Genomic DNA, 21,786 nt, shown 5'->3' on the forward strand with positions numbered 1-21,786 from the left:
GGGATCTGTGTAGCTTTTGGGGTAGTCTTCTTTTATTTTGGTTCCGTAGTCGGACCTTGATTGTCTCTGGTTGATGTAATGCTTTATTCATGTATTTGTGTGAAGTGGCGTTTGTAAGCCAACTATGTATCTTTTCCCTTATGTATTACATGGGTTGTGTGAAGATTACCTCACTTGCGACATTGCTTTCAATGCGGTTATGCCTCTAAGTCGTGCTTCGACACGTGGGAGATATAGCCGCATCGAGGGTGTTACAAGTTGGTATCAGAGCCTTCCCCGACCTTAGGAGCCCCCACTGCTTGATCGAATTAGCTGACGTTGTTGAGTCTAGAAAAATGTTTTGAGTCAATTAGGAATTATATATCAGAGAGTTTAGGAATTCTTTTTACTCCCCAGTCCCTTCATCGCTCTGGTAAGGCATCCTGACGTAGAGTTTTGTCTCTTCTCTTCTCAAATTTCACTAAAAAAAATTTAGGATCACACGGGTATCTTGGAATCGTTCCAATCGATTTGTGATGAGAACATTGTTCTTGGTGCCTCCTGTCATTTAGGGGTTGTGGTAGTGTCCCGGGGAGTTGAGCTCCGAGGTGTTGTCGTCACAATTTTATCGTTGCAGTTCTGGAATACCTAAGTTTAGTTTTGCCGACATCAAAAATCTCTTTTATGCAGTTGTTGGTGAGATAACCTCGATGCCACCCAGTACTGGGGCGGGAGTTCGGGAGTATTGCCATAACTTGTATAACAGATGCTTTTCGAAGGTTGAGGTAGATGGTTTCCGAAGTTTTTCTCGGTTATGTGTTGAAGGATGGATACAGCTGGATGTAGGATTTGCTAGATTTGGGTGACATATTATGCTTCCCCTGTATCCCCAACACCTGATTGCATAACCGGAAAATTTCGGGAGTTTATAAGTGGGAATTCAAGTAGCTCTTAGGATATCTTTCGACAGATGTATGATATGAAATTGGGGTTCGACGTCTAATGGTCCGCCTATTCACGGTTGGTTTTACAGTGGTCTTGTTGTGTCTTAAAGAGTCCTTGGCTATGTCGACTCAGGGACGCTTCGTATGTCATGTGCACTGCCTTGTACATGATGGTGTTGTACGATCGAGCCCGTGTAGGCCCCACCACGAAAACTTCGGACGAAATCTCTATCATATGTTTGTTCTGGCTTATTTTGCAAGCAAATCCTTTGTTTTTGTTTTGAGTTGTGGTATTCGAGTTGCTTCAATGTCAAGAGTTGATTCCATACTTTTCCTAAGCGGTATTCTCATACTCCTATGCGAATACTTATCCTTCTTGATAATCGAGTTGTCATTTCAATTTCTTCTCCACCGGTGAGCTTCCCTTCAAGTGGATCCGATCATTTCAACATCCGCAAGATCAACTCAAGTCTTCTCAACGGCGTTCGTTTCATCCGTCCCAAGTTGCCTTTGTTTTTTTCCCACCCTCCCACCCTTTTTCTTCAAGGACTCAGAATTCTTAATCAAGTAGCCATTTTATTGATGGAAGTCTCTCCATTCTTTCCTTCATGTTCTTACCCGGTGATTCACATGAAGATTCTAACGGAGCTTCAAGTTCGTCATTCTTCATTCTCTTTTCTTCTCCGATGGATCCGATTCAAGCTTTTGGTGTTGATCATATCCATTTTTCCTTGTTTCAAATACCTTCTCATGTCGGTGCACCTAATATTCATTCACTTCTCGCTATTTAATTATTTTGGAGTGCTCAAGATATCTTGAAGATTCGTGTTTTCCTCTCTGCATTCGTTCAACATCTTTCGGGAATGCTATCTTATTCAAGCCATTTAATTCAACCGGTGCTTTCTCTCTTGTAAATCGTTCAACGGTGTTTTCTTTTGAGTGGGCCCTATCCCACAGGTCTTTTCCCAGGATCTTACCTGACTTCTCTAATTCTCTCAGAGCTATCCTCAAAAATTCTTTTCGAAGTTTGACGTAAGTATGATTTTCATCAGTCAATTGCCTTCTCCAATATCGCTTTCAAATTCTTTTAATTGTTGATTCAGCCTTTATATTCTTATTTATTCCAGAGTGCCTCAAAAAATTCTCAGTGGTGGTTCTCGCCATCGTTCTCAACAGTTGAAGACCGAGGAAGAGTTTCTCTTCAATCATATCCGTTCTCGTGAAGATTCTCAGTTCTAGCCTTTTGCCATCCTCTCATAATTATTTTCGATTGTGAGAATTCTTTTCACCCATCCGGAGCACTTCAAGAGTATTTCGGTTTGTTTTCTTCGAAACCCATCATTTTAGAAGATTAATACATTCTCAGCTTTCAGCTTTCTTTCTCTAAATCTTACCGGTGCTTCATTCAAGTATTCTTTTATCAGATCATGATCTCTTCGTTTCACTTGTACCTAAACTCTCTCGTGTATCTTCGTTCATTTGCCAACTTCTTACCGATGGTTCACCACTTTTCTTCAATCGTTTTCAATTCTTACGATGGTTCGTTCAAGAGTTCTCCTCCTTGGTTATCATATCAATTTATTCGTTGTTTCAACCCGACCGGTGATTCATTGAAGACCTTCTCAAGTTTGCGCCATATCTATCTTAATCCTTTCTACCGGAATAAGTTGTATGCTATCCGTTGCTTGTCATCAATTTGAATTGGTGAAGGATAAGCATAATGTAATTATTATTCTTGTTTCTTCCAAGTGATTCAATTCCTTATTCCAGAGGTTCTTTGAAAAATTCTTGGTTTCTTTTGCTCATCTTTCTTTTCCGGGGTACCAAGTTTCCACTTTGTCTTGTTGCGAAGCTCCATTTAAATCATCGCAAGGTTTCACCTTGTGTTTTCAACTTCTCTTTCTTTTTCGTTATCCTTTTGTTACCGGAGTTCTTCATGAAGGTTCTACATGTTGGTTCATCAAGGACGTAATTCCTTCTCGAGATGTTCATTGAGATTCTTTTTAGAGGAGCTCAAGCATTCTTCATCTTGCTTTCCAAAGTGTGATTCTTTCTTTCTTTCTTTCTTATATTTTGAGGTGGTGTTATGTCACTCTTGACAATTTCCCTTCGTGTTTCATGTTTCACATGTTTTCAAGAGTGAGGTATTTAAATCCATCATTTTCTCTTCGCTCAAGTCATCTTTCCAACCAATCAACCTCTTCTTTGGAGTTATCTTGGGGTATATTTCACCTAAAGCATTCCCTGAGAATTGTTGCTATCCATGGTGCTTATAATGACCCAAGTTCTTCAATTATCCTCCCGGTGAATAAGTTTCTCGTCTCCTTATTGATATCAATCCAATCTTTGATTTTGTTAGTGGCAAGTTGTCACCTCATAATTTGAGATGTATTCCACAAGACCATATCAAGCTTATTCTTTTCGTTGTTGGTTTTGCAACAATTCCGTTCGACCCTTCTCCTAAGGATGCCTTTTCAAGCTCAATTGTGGCAGGAGTTGCCTTTTCTCTTCTCCATTCTTTTATTTCAATGATCTATCTTCTATTTTCCGGAGGCATTGCGATGCTGCTCTTTTCAACCTATCATTTTGTTTTTGTCAAGATCAGGCTTCTTTCTTTTGCTTATCCATTTAACCGGAGCGTTCTGTCCTTTTTGCTCAAGTTCCTTTCGCCTTATCAAGTCTTGCATCCCTTCTAAACCGGAGTGCTACCCGAATCGGTTCTTTCCTTTTCCCCTTTCTTAACGGAGTGCTTTCAACTTCGTTTATCTCCGTTGTATTGTTTTCTCGAAATGGCTTAACCTCTCAAGGTTCTTGGTTTCACTTGTTTGTCAAAGGAGCAACTTAATTTTACCTCTTCTCTTTTCTCTTCCGTTTTTTCCTCCGGTGTCATTCTAGATCTCGGGACGAGATCCTCTCGTAGTGGTGGAGTGTTGTAACGCCCCGAGACCGATGTGCCAGGTGTCCTCTAGTTATTCGTTGTTGTTGCCTTGTCATTTCTTGCGTGTCATGCATTGCATATCATGTCATCATGTGCATTTCATTTGCATACATGTTTGTCTCATGCATCCGAGCATTTTTCCCGTTGTCCGTTTTGCATTCCGGCGCTTCTATCTCCTCCGGTGGTCCTTTCTACCTTCTTTTCGTGTGTGGGGGGTTAAACATTTCCGGATTGGACCGAGACTTGCCAAGCAGCCTTGGTTTACTACCGGTAGACCGCCTGTCAAGTTTCATGCCATTTGGACTTCGTTTGATACTCCAACGGTTAACCGAGGGACCGAGAAGGCCTCGTGTGTGTTGCAGCCCAACACCCCTCCAAAGTGGCCCAAAACCCACCTAAACCTCCTCCATCATCTCGGTCGTTCAATCACGATCGCGTGGCCGAAAACCGCACCTCATTTGGACTCTCCTAGCTCCCTCTACCTATAAATATGTGGCTCTCCCCGATTTTTCGCGCAGTCCAAACCCTAGTCTTCTTCATCCTCGCGCCGCCGGACACGTCCGCGCCGAGCCGGACAATGTCCGCCGCCGCCGCCACATCACTCCACCCAATCGCGTCACGACACGTCACCCGCCGCCGCCTCCTCCACCAACCGGACAGCGCCACCTGTCCAGCCGGCGTCCTCCCACCGCGCGGCCCATCGCGGACCCGCCCGGGCCCGAGCCGTCCGCCGCCACGCCCGAGGCGCCCGAGCCCCACGCGCCGCCCGCCGATCCTGCCGCGCGGTCGCTCGCCGCCCGCCCTCTCCACCAGCGACCATCGCCGCCCGCGTCGGCTCCGCCACGCATCGCCGGCGCTCCGCCGCTTTTCGCCTCCCGCCGCTGTGAGCTGCCCCGCCGCCGCCTTGGCTCGCCGGGTCCGCCCCTGGTGCAACTCCGGCGAGCCGGCGTCCTCCTCCACCGCGCTCCAGCGAGGTCTCCTCTGAGTCCGGCCATCTCCATCGTCTCCGGCGAGGGTCCCGTGGATCGGGACCAGATCCACCACTCCCCCGATCCAAACGCGTCGCCCCGATCCGGATCCGTGTCGTCCCGCTTCTCTCCGTCCCGAGATTTCCAGATTCATATGCCCATCTTCATCGTGTCGTAACATTGCATCCGTAGCTCCGTTTTGAGCATGTAGCATATCAAAATGTTCGCCCCAGAGAGTACATCATTTCATCTCATTGCATCATTTTCATTTGAGCTCATCTTGATGCCCGAAATGCTGTTGGAAGAGAGCTATTTGAGATAATTGTCAGATCTACTGCTCCAAATAGCTATTTGTCATTTTTGCCATGATTAATGTGTGCATGATATGCTCCTGAGCTCTACATGAGTTTTGTTACATGCTTTGCCATCTTTCCAGCGGTGCCATCCATGTATTTTTATGATGTGTGTGGTGACTAGCACAAGCTTGCAAAGTGGTGCATTCGTTAATGCTGATTTCAGGGACTTAGAATTTCACTAAGTCCTTGATCTGTTTTTATCAATATGCCATATGTTCATGTTGTTTCCTAGTGATCCGTGCCTTTTCTGAGGATGATCAGTAAGGATGATTTGTTAACTTTGTGGTACTCTATCCATCCATGTCTTTGTTTGCAATTGTGGAGCACCCTAGCTTGACTCAATCGAGCTCTACTTTTGCTATTTCGTGAATCTGGGCAGATTGTCTACTTGTTAGCGATTTTGCCGAGGATGTTGTAGTTGATCCGTGCATGGTATGTTGTTGTTCTTGGCATGTCTAGCTTATATTATATGTATATTTGATGGGTGTATGCTTAGTTTGTCATGCCTTGCTCTGTAGTGAGTGCATCGAGCTCGTGAAAATGCCTACTTGATATCTGATTTGCATGCTCCAGTTTTTCACTAAGTCTGAGATCTGATTATGTTTTTGCCATGTTCACATGCTTGCAATTGTATTTTCTGATCCCTTTTGGCTCAAGGTAACTAAGGGACTTTTGTTAAGCTCTTTGAGTAGCTCCATGCCATGTCTTGCTTTGCCTTGTTAAGTTCCTGTAGCATATATTTTTCTTGCTCCAAAGTGTGCTATCTGATCTGAAATTCCAGACAAGTGTTAATTTCACTAAGTCTAAAATCTGTTTACCAATTGCACTTTTGCCATGCTTGTTTGAACCTGTTAATGGATAAATTGGCCGTAGCTCAGTGTTCATCTTTTGTTAAGCATCATGAATGGATTCCTGCCATTTATTTTGTTGCCATGTTTGAGTGCTGTAGCATAATTATCTTGTTGCATTTAGTTGGTCACTTGCTGTTTATCGCAGACCGGTGCCATATTTGTTTTGCTTGCCATTTCCAAACCGTGCATCCGATTCCGGTGATCTTTATATCGATTTCAACCAAAATCACCTCACCTTTCCAGTGCCACTCTTGGATTTCCAAGTTGAGGCCGGGTTCAATCATTCCTTTGCAAATCATGCATATGCATCGCATACCGCATCCCGCATATCATACCATGTTCATGTGTGGTTTGTTTACTATGTTGTGTGCTTCTTTCCGGTGTTTGCTTTTTCGGTTTGGTTCTGATAACGTCGCATTTTTGAGGATCCGTTCGACTACGTCCGTTGTCTTCTTCATGGACTCGTTCTTCTTTCTTGCGGGATCTCAGGCAAGATGATAATAACCTCGAAATCACTTCTATCTTTGCTTGCTAGTTGCTCGCTCTTTTGCTATGCCTATGCTGCGACACCTACCACTTGCTTATCATGCCTCCCATATTGTTGAACCAAGCCTCTAACCCACCTTGTCCTAGCAAACCGTTGTTTGGCTATTTTACCGCTTTGCTCAGCCCCTCTTATAGCGTTGTTAGTTGCAGGTGAAGATGAAGTTTGTACCTTGTTGGTACATGGATATGTTGTTCCTTGTTGGAACATGTTTACATGTTGGGCTATCACAATATCTCTTATCTAATTAATGCCTCTATATACTTGGTAAAGGGTGGAAGGCTCGGCCTTATGCCTGGTGTTTTGTTCCACTCTTGCCACCCTAGTTTCCGTCATATCGGTGTTATGTTCCCGGATTTTGCGTTCCTTACGCGGTTGGGTATAATGGGAACCCCTTGACAGTTCGCTTTGAATAAAACTCTTCCAGCAAGGACCAACATTGGTTTTACCATTCGCCACCTAGCCTTTTTCTTTCCCTTAGGTAGGCTTGCCCAAGGGTCATCTTTATTAAACCCCCGGGCCAGTGCTCCTCTGAGTGTTGGTCCAAACCGAGCGATGTCCGGAGCTACCAGGGGCAAGTCTGGGCTGGCCCACCCGACGTCTGGCTCATCCGGTGTGTCCTGAGAACGAGATATGTGCATCTCCTATCGGGATTTGTCGGCACATCTGGGTGGCTTTGCTGGTCTTGTTTCACCATTGTCGAAATGTCTTGTAACCGGGATTCCGAGTCTGATCGGGTCTTCCCGCTAGAAGGAATATCCTTCGTTGACCGTGAGAGCTTGTGATGGGCTAAGTTGGGACACCCCTGCAGGGATTTGAACTTTCGAAAGCCGTGCCCGCGGTTATGGGCAGATGGGAATTTGTTAATGTCCGGTTGTAGAAAACCTGAAGTTGACCTTAATTAAAATACATCAACCGCATGTGTAACCGTGATGGTCTCTTTCCGGCGGAGTCCGGGAAGTGAACACGGTGTTGGAGTAATGTTTGACGTAGGTTGTCCTAGGATCACTTCTTGATCATAGTTTCTCGATCGTGCTTTGCCCTCTCTTCTCGCTCTCTTTTGCGAATAGGTTAGCCACCATATATGCTAGTCGCTTGCTGCAGCTCCACCTCATACCTTTTACCCTTCCTATAAGCTTAAATAGTCTTGATCGCGAGGGTGTGAGATTGCCGAGTCCTCGTGACTCACAGATACTTCCAAAACCAGTTTGCAGGTGCCGATGTTACCGAGCAGGTGACACAACCAAGCTCAAGGAGGAGCTCGATGAAGATCTTGTCCTTCGTGTTGTTTCGTTCTCCAGTTGATCAGTAGTGGAGCCCAGTCGGGACGATCGGGGATCTGTGTAGCTTTTGGGGTAGTCTTCTTTTATTTTGGTTCCGTAGTCGGACCTTAATTGTATCTGGTTGATGTAATGCTTTATTCATGTATTTGTGTGAAGTGGCGTTTGTAAGCCAACTATGTATCTTTTCCCTTATGTATTACATGGGTTGTGTGAAGATTACCTCACTTGCGACATTGCTTTCAATGCGGTTATGCCTCTAAGTCGTGCTTCGACACGTGGGAGATATAGCCGCATCGAGGGCGTTACAAAGAGTTACATCAAATAGATCTCCAAGAGACCATTGTATTGAGAATCAAAAGAGAGAGAGAGAGAGAGAGAGAGAGAGAGAGAGAGAGAGAGAGGAAGCCATCTAGCTATTGCCTACGGACCCGTAGGTCTATGTTGAACTACTCACGCATCATCAAAGATGCACCAATGAGGATGATGTACCCCTCTGTGATGGTGTCTAGATTGGATCACGTGGTTCTGGAACTTGCGACGGCTGGAATTGTGTTTCATCGACTCCCCTAGGGTTTCTGGAATATTTGGGTATTTATAGGGTGAAGAGGCAGTGCGGGAGGCCATCGAGGTAGGCACAACCCACCTAGGTGTGCCTGGGCCACCAGGCACGCCCTGGTGGGTTGTGCTCCCCTTGGAGCTCCCCTCTGGCACTTCTTGGGCCCAACAGGTGTCTTCTGGTCCAGAAAAATTCTCCAAAAAGTTTTGCTGCGTTTGGACTCCATTTGGTATTGATTTTTCGCGATGTAAAAAACAAGCAAAAAACAGCAACCGACACTGGGCACTATGTCAATAGGTTAGTCCCAAAAAATGATATAGAGTTGCTATAAAATGATTATAAAACATCCAAGAACGATAATATAACAACGTGGAACAATAAAAAATCATAGATACATTGGAGACGTATCAGCAAGCCATCTTGGTGGCACCGATTGCAAAACTTGATAAGACCGGAATAATTGCAATAGATGACAGAGAGTTGGCATGGCCATCTCGGTGAGACCGAGATCCATATCGGTGGATCTGATTTATTAGGGTTTGGTTGTGGCAGTGTCCAGATGAACTCGGTTGGTCCGAATAGGTATGATTTGGTGGGACCGAGTTGACTTGAAGGGTTTTGGACATATTTAGATAGATAGAGTGGTTGAGGGTTCTAGAGCAATATCACTAAGCACTTGAGCAACCAAATCATCATCAAAACCTCATCCTCTTTGAATAGTATTGGCTTTCCTATGGACTCAATGTGATCTTCGATCACTTAACCAAAAAAGTAGAGTCTTGAGCTTTTGCCAATCCATGTCCTTTGAATTTTGATGGGGTCCACATCCTCTTTTCCTTGCCATGCCAACCGTTGGACTTATCTAAAATATTCTAGGTAGAACTATTAGTCCAACACTATGTATGTTGACATTGATTACCAAAACACCCAAGGGAGCAAATGTGCTTTCAGTGGGATCATCATCAATTACTATCAATGAAATGGCATTAACTTCGAAACATGTTATGCGAATAATGCCGACTATCGAACATATTGAAAATTTGCATAAAAAGGTGCATAACCATGTAACTTAATTTGGCTCGTCGGTAGGAACCATTTTAAAATTGCTAAAGTATGGGGAACCAATTACCGATAGAGTAGAGCAAAGTCCTACGAGAATTGATAAATTGGAAGAAGCCATTAATACTTTGGGTTCAACTTTTTCTTCCATTAAAACCAGCGAGGGACTTTCTACCAATAAGAACTAGATGACACCCCACATGTTGCTGCAGGAATTTTTTGCCTTAGCTTCACTGAAAAATGTAATCGGACAAAAATAAAGATGGCTATTAAATATTCAATGAAATATTGATATTTATCTTTAACGAATAGAATTTTGTGGAAACTTACAAATGCTTAGCATTATCTTGGAACTCTCAATATTCATAGCATTGCAAAACCACTGAAATGGTTCTAGTACACTTAGTTGGCTTGTAGTGACCTCAAAAGAGGCATATATTCACCTGTATCCGAATGTTAAAATTCCCGTAGCCATGTCGTAACCACTGAAAAGAAATTACGGAGATATGGCAATGTGAAATGAGATTAAAGTGAGCAGCGAGCTGTTCTCCTATTTATCTTAAGTCCGAAAATTTCCTACAATTTCCAATAAGGTAAATCCATGTAGCATAAAAATGTATGCTTTGTTGTTTTGACATAGGAAATTAGATAATACCTTTTGCCAACAATTTAAAAGACCAGTAAAAAAGCATGTTGTATGACATGGCAAGTATTACAAACATTCACTCATCAGAACATAATTACAAAATGCATTGCAGTAGATAGTCAGCTATCATATGTGATTAACCTCACGGTGAAGCAAGATGTAGTAGGTGGAGACATGGAGGAATTAGAAACTTAATACATTGAGAGGATTGAAACGGGGCGGGGTGAACCCAACATGCCAGCATAATGCCATGCGGTAGCTACCGGCAGGTAAAGAGGATTACAAATTCGTCCTGCCCATCACCACTTGTAGGAACAGAGTCAGAGATGCAGGAACTGAAACGAACGGCATGGCGAGGCTAATTAGGAGATTTAATCATGGATTAAGTGGTTAGCTACCTGCTCACATGCAAATTCCTTAGCATCGTTGACACAACATCGGCAGCACGACAACAGAGTGTATCTGGCATGGAGGCACCGTTTGACCCCGTCATTCATCCATGAGGTCCATCTTGAACCCACACCATGATCTCCAGCAGCTTCACCTGATCCATGGGAGGCTGTAGGCAGCATCACATGGGCACGCCGGAGGTTGGGAAGCCAGAAGGAGTTGAGTTGTTCCAGTGTGTCGGTCTTGTCGCAGGCATGCATCAACACCACTGCGGTCGCCGCATGGCATTCGGTAGTCAGATCCACTGGGTGGCCGATGCTGCAGAATCCAAACATGAGGGTGTAATGAAATCCATACCTCGAAACACGATGTTAGAGAAGGAAACACTTCGACTGGTACTTATTCTGATTTCTACAAAGCAGAACCATCTAATGAGCACAACATTTCAGAGTGGCAAATGAATGAAATGAACCTTCTGAGTCTCCCCATCCAGGTTCTCAACCAACTAAACTATGTTGACTAATTTACTATTTCACAAACATCTTTGTTAACTGACAAATAAAAGCAACAATGTAGGTAAATAAACTCATTTTCACATGATATGACAAACTGATCTTCCAGCCGCCAAAAAAGTAGAATATCACTTATTTATGTGAAACTAATCATATGGCGTAGTTTTTGTTAAGCAAGAAGATAAATATTGGACCAAGGAGAACACCAAGAGGCTTTCTAAGTGTAACTAATAAGCCTACTTTAAAAATTAATTTGGAAATGAACTAAGACACCGAGATATACATCAGTTGAATGTGAGTAAATGAAATATTCGTCTATTATGGCCTAACTTTGGAGACCATGAGTTGGCTAAGCAAGCATATATATATATATATATTGGACTCAGGAGCAACACCAAGAGATTATACAACTGATAAGGTTCCTAAAAAATTTAATTTGGGAAGGAGTGAACATAACAGATTACAACATGAAGCCATCCAACACCTTGAGTGCTTATGTGCAGTACAAATTGTTGAAAACAGTCCTAGACTCACAGGAGATGTCTCACAAACTCATGTAAGTCATTCATTTTGGTATCGTTCTTTAGATTCAATACATTCAATATGTTAGTGGTAAAAATTCAAATCTAATCTAATGGAAGAACACAAAATTAAGGGTATAGCAATACAATTTCTAGACTGAACTGAATTTTGTTTTTTACCCACAGCCATCTGCCCATACTGACATTACACCAAACACTTTGTGGGCGTTGGAGCAGTTGACGCGTGCGGCGGTGGGCAGCCGCGCCCAGAGCGATACTCAGGCCACGACGAGTCCCTCCATGTTGAGCTCCACATGTAGGGGCAGTAGAAAGCCATCGAAAGAGGTCGGACATACCTGGCGTCGCGGGACTGACCATGGTCGCCGGTGCCCTCGTCGTCTGATATGTGGAGGTCCACCGGCTGTAGCAGGGACATGGGCGGCCAGAGGAAGGGAGCTATACACCTACAGGAGACAACGGTGGAAGGTGCAGAATGCCGGCGACCGTACCGTGGAGTCCCGTGGCAAGCCGCTGCACCATGCAACCAGACATTAATGACCTCTTTGCCGTGAGCGCAACACAAAGCATGGAACTAATGGAGCCACTCATCGAGGAGGGCTAGGGGAGGTTGGGGGATCAGCCGTCATGGCGGCTCCTCACCTTGGCACACACCAGCTGAGATGATGCAAGCCCTTCCTCTGCCGGCGCCTCTTCCTCCAATGTGAGTGTTTCCTGCCATCAAGCAATTGATCGATTCAGCTTTGGTGTAGGTGACAGGAACGAACCCTTGGCTTAAAAGGAGGGTTATCAGGGAGAAGATGAATAGGCGAAACATAGAGAGTGAGGGCTTTTGGTGGCCGGGCTATAGGCAGGCCGCAATCTAGTCCGTTGGGATGGGCTTTGGGATTGTGGATCAGTCATTTCATTGCAGGAGCGTGGCAGGCCTAGCGGGTGAAATACGGTCCGTGATACACCTAGGCTCACATAGGCGTATTGCTGTTCGGCCCACCAACCGTTCCTGTCCCCCGGCCCGCGGGATCACTCATTGGCCTGGACCGGCATTTTGGGCAGATCCTATATGACGCCCGCGTGCGTCCGTTCGTCGCTGAAGCGAAGCGAGCGAACGAGGCGCACGGGCCGGCCCACTTCGAGCGAGACTTGGTTTTGGGAACCTTCTAGTAGGTTAGAAGGTTCCCTGAACCGTTTTTTTGTAGTTTTTCCATTTTTTCCTGTTTTTTTTTTTACCTTTTGTTTCCTTTTCCTGTTTTTGCTTCTGTTTTTTTACCTTTTGTTTCATTTTTCTGTTTCTGTTTCTGTTTCTTTTTCTTTCATTTTATCCTTTTTTTCGTTTTACTTTTATACTTTGTTTTAAGGAATTTGTTTGAATTTCAAAGTTTGTTCATGATTTCAAAAATTGTTCATGGATTTAAAATTTTGTTCACTTTTTAAAAATTGATTCACAATTTTAAAATTGTTCAACGTATATGAAAAAATGTTCAATATGTATTTAATATTTGTTCAATACATTTAGAAAAATTGTTCAATGTGTAGTTAAAAATAGTTCAACTTATGTTACAAAAATGTTCAATGTGTGTTTAAAATTTGTACATCATATATCACAAAAATTTACACTGTGTAGTTAAAAGTTGTTCGGCGTATTTTCACAAAAAAGTCAATGTATATTTTAAGTGTATATCACAAAATGTTCAATCAAGTTTTAGAATTTTGTTCGAGAAAACGATATTCATTTCTTGAAGGAATGATTAAAAGACAAATCTACCGCTGTACATAATACCTACTATTGAGTGCTACAGTTAAACATACGGTCAGTAGCTAGTGCAGTGGCGAGTAAGTCTGCTGCGTACCAATGTGTCGCGGGTTCAACTCCCGAACGCTGCATTTTCTCAAGGCATTTCTCTTTTAGGTTCGCTTGTGGGAATGGGCCGGCCCGTTTGCGCTAATCCTTCAGCGGAAGCCACTCGTTTTGATGCACGCGAGCGTTAACTAGGAGCACTCGGCATTTTGGTACAGGAATGACGTTTCGAAACAGCACACCTAAATGGGCCCAGTGACATATCCACGCGACTGGTTGCCTCGGCATTACCCTCTCTTCCACACAAAGCTCACATCGGCGGCTGCTCTGTTATTTCACACAGGCGCGCGCGGGTTCGACTCCCGAACGCTGCATTTTCTCGAGGCATTTCTCTTTTAGGTTCGCTTGTGGGAATGGGCCGGCCCGTTTGCGCTAATCCTTCAGCGGAAGCCACTCGTTTTGATGCACGCGAGCGTCAACTAGGAGCACTCGGCATTTTGGTACAGGAATGACGTTTCGAAACAGCACACCTAAATGGGCCCAGTGACATATCCACGCGACTGGTTGCCTCGGCATTACCCTCTCTTCCACACAAAGCTCACATCGGCGGCTGCTCTGTTATTTCACACAGGTGCGCGCGGGTTCGACTCCCGAACGCTGCATTTTCTCGAGGCATTTCTCTTTGAGGTTCGCTTGTGGGAATGGGCCGGCCCGTTTGCGCTAATCCTTCAGCGGAAGCCACTCGTTTTGACGCACGCGAGCGTCAACTAGGAGCACTCGACATTTTGGTACAGGAATGACGTTTCGAAACAGCACACCTAAATGGGCCCCAGTGACATATCCACGCGACTGGTTGCCTCGGCATTACCCTCTCTTTCACACAAAGCTCACATCGGCGGCTGCTCTGTTATTTCACACAGGCGCGCGCGGGTTCGACTCCCGAACGCTGCATTTTCTCGAGGCATTTCTCTTTTAGGTTCGCTTGTGGGAATGGGCCGGCCCGTTTGCGCTAATCCTTCAACGGAAGCCACTCATTTTAACGCACGCGAGCGTCAACTAGGAGCACTCGGCATTTTGGTACAGGAATGACGTTTCGAAATAGCACACCTAAATGGGCCAGTGACATATCCACGCGACTGGTTGCCTCGGCATTACCCTCTCTTCCACACAAAGCTCACATCGGTGGCTGCTCTGTTATTTCACACAGGCGCGCCGCGGCGGCCATTCCCCACCGTTAAGATGTCGACGGACGGATTGGAGGTCGACGGGTATGTTCTTATTGCTTCAACGTCTCTCTCCCCCGAGTTCCTTCCTCCATCTTTTTGCAAATCCCTCCACTGATGGTGCTAGATTTGATTGCAAGAGGGGGGGAGCCAACATCACTGGAACCTATGGCCTGTTCGTCAGCTTATGCCGCCGCTATGCCCTGGACCATATCCCCTCGCCCATGGCATTCGTTCGAATCAGCACACGAGAGAGAATCTGATGCTGGCCCCTTACCCCCTGGCGATATCCTAACCCTCGTGGAATAAGCCATAGCCACGGAACAACTCTTCCTCTCGATCCCCTTTTCTCTTCCCTACGCGCACGGCGGCGCCGGTGCTCTCCGGCGAGATGTGTACCAATGGTGTCAATTGCAACGGGTATGTATATTCGCGCCCCCTCCTTTCTTCCTTATGTCATCGGATTCTTAGTCCCCATCGCGGATTTGGGTATTTTTTGACTTAGATGGGTTGATTTGTACAGAATCTTTGGCGGTCCTTCCGCTTGGAGTGGTTTCGTCCTACCTGTGGAGTCTCAGGATTCCATGAGCATCGTCAATGCCGCGATGGGCGCCGCCCGCAAGACCTTAGAGCCATGTGGAGAGGCGGCTGGATATGAGGTGTTCTCTGAAGATACCAGTGGCTGGACACGCAGGTTAGTGATGAAAAGTCTTGGAGATCCTTCTATCTGCTTACAAGTGGTGTTTAGACGTGTTGCATCTTAGCTAAGCGGGTATTTTCTTGTGGGTGTGTTGACATTCAGTATAGGAACGGCCTGTTTGGTGAATTTGTAGAACGATTATTGGATTTTTCCTACCCCGCCCCCCAATGCAGCATTCATGTATTGTTTACTGTTATGTGGCCAATTTATTTTATTGGTCGTTGTGTTGTTGTTTGATTTTGTCAGCCGCAGTGGCAACCATCTTGGATTTGCTTATGGATGATTTGGTACAAAACAGTGTTGTAATGTGCATCTAGAGAAAAGAAACAATAATTTGGTATTGGGCTTCTGATTTTTAGCTTCCGGTGTACTTGAAAGCTGGATTGTTGGGTGCTGTTTAGATTTTGTCTAGTTGCAACTCTAGGATTAGGTTGGTGGATTTGTTAAGATGGTGTATTGTAGGTTTGTTTAGCAGGCTTGGAGTTGTCCTTGTGTTGTTCTGACACAGCAGGAAGATAGTTTGATTTGTATGTTTCAGCATTGTTAGCTGGGGATTTAGGTTGGTCATTATGTAATTGGGTTTAATTCTTGATGCTCGGTGTGCGGCTTATTTTGCCTCCGAGGAGAGATCTGATATTGCCAGATAGATTTTTTCTGGGTTTGATATTCAGTTTACAAATGAGGCTAATCAATTGTTTATAATCAGACCCAAATGTTGTGGCGTGAATCCAAAACCATTGTTTTCAGCAATCAGTGATGCACCCCTGGTCATACGTATTTGTTAGTCTACATTACCTATATATATACTTGTTTTTATCTGTATGCACCCGTCAGTTAGTTAACTGAAATTTGTTGGTAGTGGTGCATTGTATTCTTTAACTGCTATACTGAAGCAACAAATTGAAACAGTTAAAAACAATAAGCTCTTAAGTAATTAACCAATACTTGATGGTTGTGTTATTATTATAGTATATATTTTTGGCCCTGGATTACGAATCAGACTGAAATTTCCTGGTTTCCTGGTTTTGTGTTATTAATACATTGGGTTTAAATTGGAGCCTTTTTCTCTTAAACTGCAATTTGTTGTTAGCCTCTCACTTATGTGTGTTGTTATATATCTGACGAAAATATATACTGGTGTCAGTCCTCCAAATGGGGAAACTGCCATTGTTCTGCGCCATAAATAAAACATCTTGCAAATGCAGTTGATTCTACCTTGTGTCTGAGATTTACACAGGAAGAGTTAACTATACTCTTCGCATCTGCCAGTTTTATGATCACCTTCATTTGATACCCAATCATGTCTAATTTCTCTTGCCCCACTGGTATTTGTTGAATTTGTTGTAGCACTTGGACAGTGAGGAGTGGACTTTTACCATATGTACATGCATGTCTCGGGAATTACTGGTACATGTCAGCGAAAGAGTCATGTCTCTATGATATAACTAGTTTTTCAGTGAGACATGCCGACATGTTACACAAAAAACTGGGTACAAAATTTACCATGAATGATGTTTCATTGATTGCTCCTTCCAGTGCTATTTAAGTTCATATCTACATCTAATCTTGCTACAAATTACCTTTTCTGGCATACATGTACGATGATTTTTTTTACGTCAGCTGTAATGACAAAGCATTATGTGTCAGACACATGTTCAATTAGATGATGTACAATTCCAGCTAGTAGATTATGGAGACTTGTTTGTGGAACCTTCCAAACATGTTAATCAATGGCTGTTAAACAGTGTAGCATGGGCCTGCTGCTGGCACACTTTACGTCCAAAATGACGCCGTTTAAAGCATTGTTTACCCTCTAACCTGCTTAATTAAGTTCAGTTATGCAGCCTGGCAGGGGTGTTTTTGTGTGCCGATGATGACACTGTAGCAGGGTTTTCTTAACAAATAAAACATCAACATTTCAGATAGCCATCTTAACGTGGCAGTATTTGTTTTGTAGAGCTGCAAAGATTGAAATCATTGGATGAACTGCCATCAAGGGCAAACTAGTGATTTGATCACCTGTCAATTATAAGCAAAGCAAACTTACGTGTCGCTTGGCAGCATTACTCAATGTATGCAACCATAGGACATGGCGAGAGACTGTAGATGGACATGCAGCAAGCTCTGCCAGTGTACGTCCTGTTAGGCAGTGTTCCAAGCCTAGATTGGGTAGCTCGTGGTGGGACCTCGTTAGCTGAATTCGGCATTAAAAAGGGTGGAAGGCAATTCGCAGACGTGACAAGAGTGGACAACGGTGCACGGCGCAAAGCTGTGGCACCAGAGAAAAGTGAACTCGCTAATGCAAAACGTCCATTAGGCATGAACTTGCCGCTGTAGCGTGACTAGTACACACATGTGACTATGCTATTCCGATTTTCTAGCGTGTAAAACTGATAAAAATCAATTCCCAGGTTAGTAGTAATGCTTTTTGAACACAAAGAAAGTGTAACTGTGCTGCATTTGTTGGTCAGGACGGACAGTCGCATTACCATAAAGCAAACTATACTCGCTTAGTCTAACTTGCCTGTTCGCTGGCCGCCAATGCTCCACGTCCGCACCTGAACAACTTGTGGCCTCCGCTGGCCAACGATGCTCCACGCCATGCATGCGTACAGGCCTACAGGTCTCTCCGCACCAGGACGTACAGAGGTCTCCAGCTAGCCATGCTGGGCGTACATGTCAGGTGCGCAGCCTCAGGCCTACAGGTCTCTCCGCACCAGGACGTACAGAGGTCTCCAGCTAGCCATGCTGGGCGTACATGTCAGGTGCGCACCTGAGGCTGGTCACAATGGGCAAGAACATAAGTTAGTAACTTACATATTTTCCTAGACTATGTTACTACCTTCATAGTGGGTAGAAACATCTATGTAGTGTCATGCAACGATGTATTTATTAGGTTATAGACCATTGTTTTTTGGAGTGTGTGATGTTCCGGTAACTTACCTAGTTACCACAAGCACCTTTCTCTTCATTAAATATGTGCCACATAAGCAAAGTTGTATTGGAGTGTGTGATGTTACTCCTAAGTTCCTCCCCATTGTGACTAGCCTGAAGCCTAGATGCCTTTTCATGTGGGTGGGACCTCTCAGGCTCAATACAGGCCAAAAAGAAATCGAATACATGGCATATACTCTGGCAGCACGAATCCCCGTGGTGGTGCAACGGCCGAGATTCCGGCCTACCTGTAGCGCGGCCACCATTGGCATTTTCCGAAACATAAATCCATCCGTCCGAAAAATAGTGGAGGAGATGAAAAGAAATGATTTGATGAAGAAGACGTAGAGGCCCGAAGAACTAATCGATGGGGAGTAATTGTGTGGACGATGGGTGATGGGTCTACTTGGAAAGTTGGAAACGGTGATGGTTTTTAAGTTGCTTACTGAACACACGTGTCATTATGCATGTGGTAATAATTTCTCATGTAGCACACATGGCCCACTTGATGATGTGGATAGGCTGCATGTAGAGATAAATATAATAGTGGGGTGAACTTCTTTAGGTATACTAGACAATTCCCCGCACGTTGCTGCGGAATTACTTGCAATAGTTTAGTACAAATTTGGTTGTGTGATTTGTATAGTTGAATTATGTATATAGTGGTAGTACTATGCTACAATGCTTAAGAAAAACATAAAATTGTACATGCATGTGCCGTATTGATACCTTCATTGACTGGTAAATGGCTTATTTAAAAAATCATAATATAAATACCATTTATGACTTTCAATACATTCACTCTTGAATTAATTGTGTATTAACAATTTTAAAAATAACATATCTTGCACACTCTAGTGACTGCAAGACATCTATATAGCAACACACATAGCATTGTACCCATAGAAGGTCCAACTTTCATATCAAAAAATATTTACAATTGGCAAGTACATGGACAACCAGTGGGATGTCCATAGATGAATTCCCCATGCATCGCTGTAAGGATTTGCGGACCAAAATTGGAGAGGCAATTGGTTAATGAAGCAAAGAATAAAATACGAATATAGTTTTAGAGAACCCTAATATGTTAGTTATGCTAATCACATTTGTCCTTGAGTTGAGAGGAAAATTAAGAACAATATCATAACAAAAGACATATTGTATGCAAGCACTTAGTATAGCATATGTACACACCTCAGATAGTATCAGGAGATAATTATGCATAAAAAAACATATTGACATCTTATACTTCCTCAATCCAAAAATCCAAAATATAAGATGTTTTTTCAGTTCAAATTGAACTGAAAAAACGTCATATATTTTAGGAAGGATGTAGTATTTTGTAGTGATGGAGAATCTGTTGTTGATTGGTGATCCTCTTTGTCTTTCGCGATGAGGAGAAGATAGTAACATAGGATGAAGTTGTAGGAATATATATATATATATATATATCAGTGCTCACTAATTCATTAGAATGTGAACAGAAATAGGGAGGGGAACGTTTGGTTCCTGGGTACATATGTACCCTATATGAAAAAAAATAGTAATTCAATAAAAAGTCGAAAATTTCTAAAAATATTTTTGAAAAAAACTTGACCTTCCATTGCACTAGTAAGAAAAGTGCCAACAAAATAAAATTCCTCTTTGACTTCTTTTCAAAAAAGAAATTTTCAGTCAGAATAGCGTGAACAGTGGCCTATAATAGCAAATAAATTTTGTCTTTTTCGCTGTGAAGTCAACATAATTTCTTTTTTTGTGAAAATTCATATACTAGTGCGCAAGTAAGTCAAGTTTATTCTAAAAATAGTTTCTTAACTATTTTGACTTTTTGTTTAATCATTAAATAAAATTCCCCATATAGGGTACACATGTACCCAGGAACCATTGGGTATTTCCCACAGAAATAGGGGATATAAAGGTTAGTACAGGTGGGTTTGGAATTCAGGATGTATTTAACTTGAAATAATAGCTGTAATCTACACTGTTGCAGCTACTTTGTCACAAAAATAATGCTCGAGGCATCAATAAAATAAAGTAATGGAAGAGAGAATTAGCGCCTGGGTGTTTCATGGTCGAAACTTAAGCATCATGATCTGCCAGGATTCATTTAGGAAATACCAAAGTGAATACTCGTACCTCTGCGAAGATAACAATAAAGTTGAAATTGTGAGTGCATCTAGTACCTCTGCAACTGCAGTTTTATATAGTGTACATGCATGAGAAATTGAAGCAGAAAACCCGACACTGACCAAAGTTTTTCAGTAATAAAGATTAGCCAAATTCAGCTAAAGAGAAAATCTTGGTCAGTCATGTAGGTGAGATCCTGATTCAAGAGTAGAAAGGTTGCCGTCCTTCAGTTTTGTGTGGGGTCATATTGATTTGCGTAAAATAAGCCTTCACTGCCCTGTTCAGCTGCAAGCATAAACGAACAAACCATGATATTGCAAAAACATCTAAATATAGTATATAGATAATCACTAAGTAACTACATTTTTTTTGCGGGGACTAAGTAACTACGTTAGGGATGTATCTCACCATACATTGCATAGTGTTAAGCTCTGCAGAAAAAATAAATATGTATCAAGAAGCTGACATCAATGCCTACCTCTATGGGGTGGGATTACCGGCGGTCCGAAGGTTGAAGAGAAATCAAGAGCGTCCGGAAGAGCGATCTCAGATGCTACGGGAAAGAGGATTAGAGGGATTATAAAAATCAAATAAAAATAGAACGAACCAATCTTGATTATGCAATGTTCAACGCTTTATTATTTGGAAGTAGTCAAAAAGGGTAAAATCCACCGCTTAGTTGTAGTGAGTATATATAGCTATAGTAGAAGGGCACCTCAGTGGTCAGCGGCGAGTGGTGGCCTGGGTCTCGGCAAGCCGGCCGCCATGGCGTCAAATAGGAGTAGCGCCGTTTTGGTGTTTCTGTTGTGGGTTGCTAGCGGTTGTGCGACGGCCCTCGCCTGCATGGATGACCGGAGGAGGTAGGCGCTGCGTATGTGGACACACGGAGACGCTGTGGCTGGAACAGACTGCCGGTGGGCGGAGCATTAGAACCTTTGGCGTGGACTGCCGATGGAGGAGCGAGCCTTCATGATAGGGAAGAAAAGAGGTGCAAGCAAAATTTGGTGGGGAGTTGATAAGGCGCTGGGTCTCAGCTCTATATCACCAGTTACAGAATATGGAAGAACTAATGCCAACTGAGTGGAAATTAAATCCCGCGATTTGCCGAAAGGTTGTGGTGGGTCCATTTAGAAGGTAACTAAACGATTATGTGGCCAGCTAGCAAGGAACTAAACGCTTATGTGCCGGGTGGTGTACCTACTATATTGGTTGGTCCATATGTAAGTGACTAATAGAATGCTGATGTGTGAACGATGATGTGGCTAGACTGCTGAGGTGGAAAGAAGTGAATGGTTGCATGTTAATTGGTGATGTGGACAGTGTGCATGATGAGAGAATAGATAGTAGTGGGGATTAACTTCTTAAGAATGTTAGATAGGATTCCAATCTTGTGTATGTTCCTAAAAATAAGGGTGCTTCCCGAGGCAATGAGAATGGAGATT

General features: G+C 43.4%; 1 protein-coding gene and 2 long non-coding RNA genes across 3 annotated transcripts; 1 reads left to right on the forward strand and 2 right to left on the reverse strand.

Annotated features, from left to right (window-relative positions):
- Window positions 1–10,236: 10,236 nt before the first annotated feature.
- On the reverse strand, window positions 10,237–12,343 carry LOC123106823 (uncharacterized). Its single transcript, XM_044528867.1, has 3 exons — window positions 12,208–12,343; window positions 11,904–12,078; window positions 10,237–10,832 (listed from the first exon to the last, which is right to left on the reverse strand). Exons 1-3 carry the CDS (start codon window positions 12,284–12,286, stop codon window positions 10,496–10,498), a joined length of 591 nt encoding a protein of 196 aa, XP_044384802.1. The 5' UTR covers window positions 12,287–12,343; the 3' UTR covers window positions 10,237–10,495.
- A 2,152-nt stretch (window positions 12,344–14,495) lies between these two features.
- Window positions 14,496–15,623, forward strand: LOC123103017 (uncharacterized). Its single transcript, XR_006449589.1, has 2 exons — window positions 14,496–15,003; window positions 15,107–15,623. It is a non-coding gene; the product is annotated as an uncharacterized lncRNA (long non-coding RNA).
- A 4,731-nt stretch (window positions 15,624–20,354) lies between these two features.
- LOC123106824 (uncharacterized) lies at window positions 20,355–21,378 on the reverse strand. The gene is made up of 3 exons (XR_006451517.1): window positions 21,060–21,378; window positions 20,823–20,897; window positions 20,355–20,629 (listed from the first exon to the last, which is right to left on the reverse strand). It is a non-coding gene; the product is annotated as an uncharacterized lncRNA (long non-coding RNA).
- Window positions 21,379–21,786: the final 408 nt, after the last annotated feature.

This window comes from Triticum aestivum, chromosome 5A (genome assembly GCF_018294505.1).
Source record: "Triticum aestivum cultivar Chinese Spring chromosome 5A, IWGSC CS RefSeq v2.1, whole genome shotgun sequence".
Classification (NCBI taxonomy): Eukaryota; Viridiplantae; Streptophyta; class Magnoliopsida; order Poales; family Poaceae; genus Triticum; species Triticum aestivum.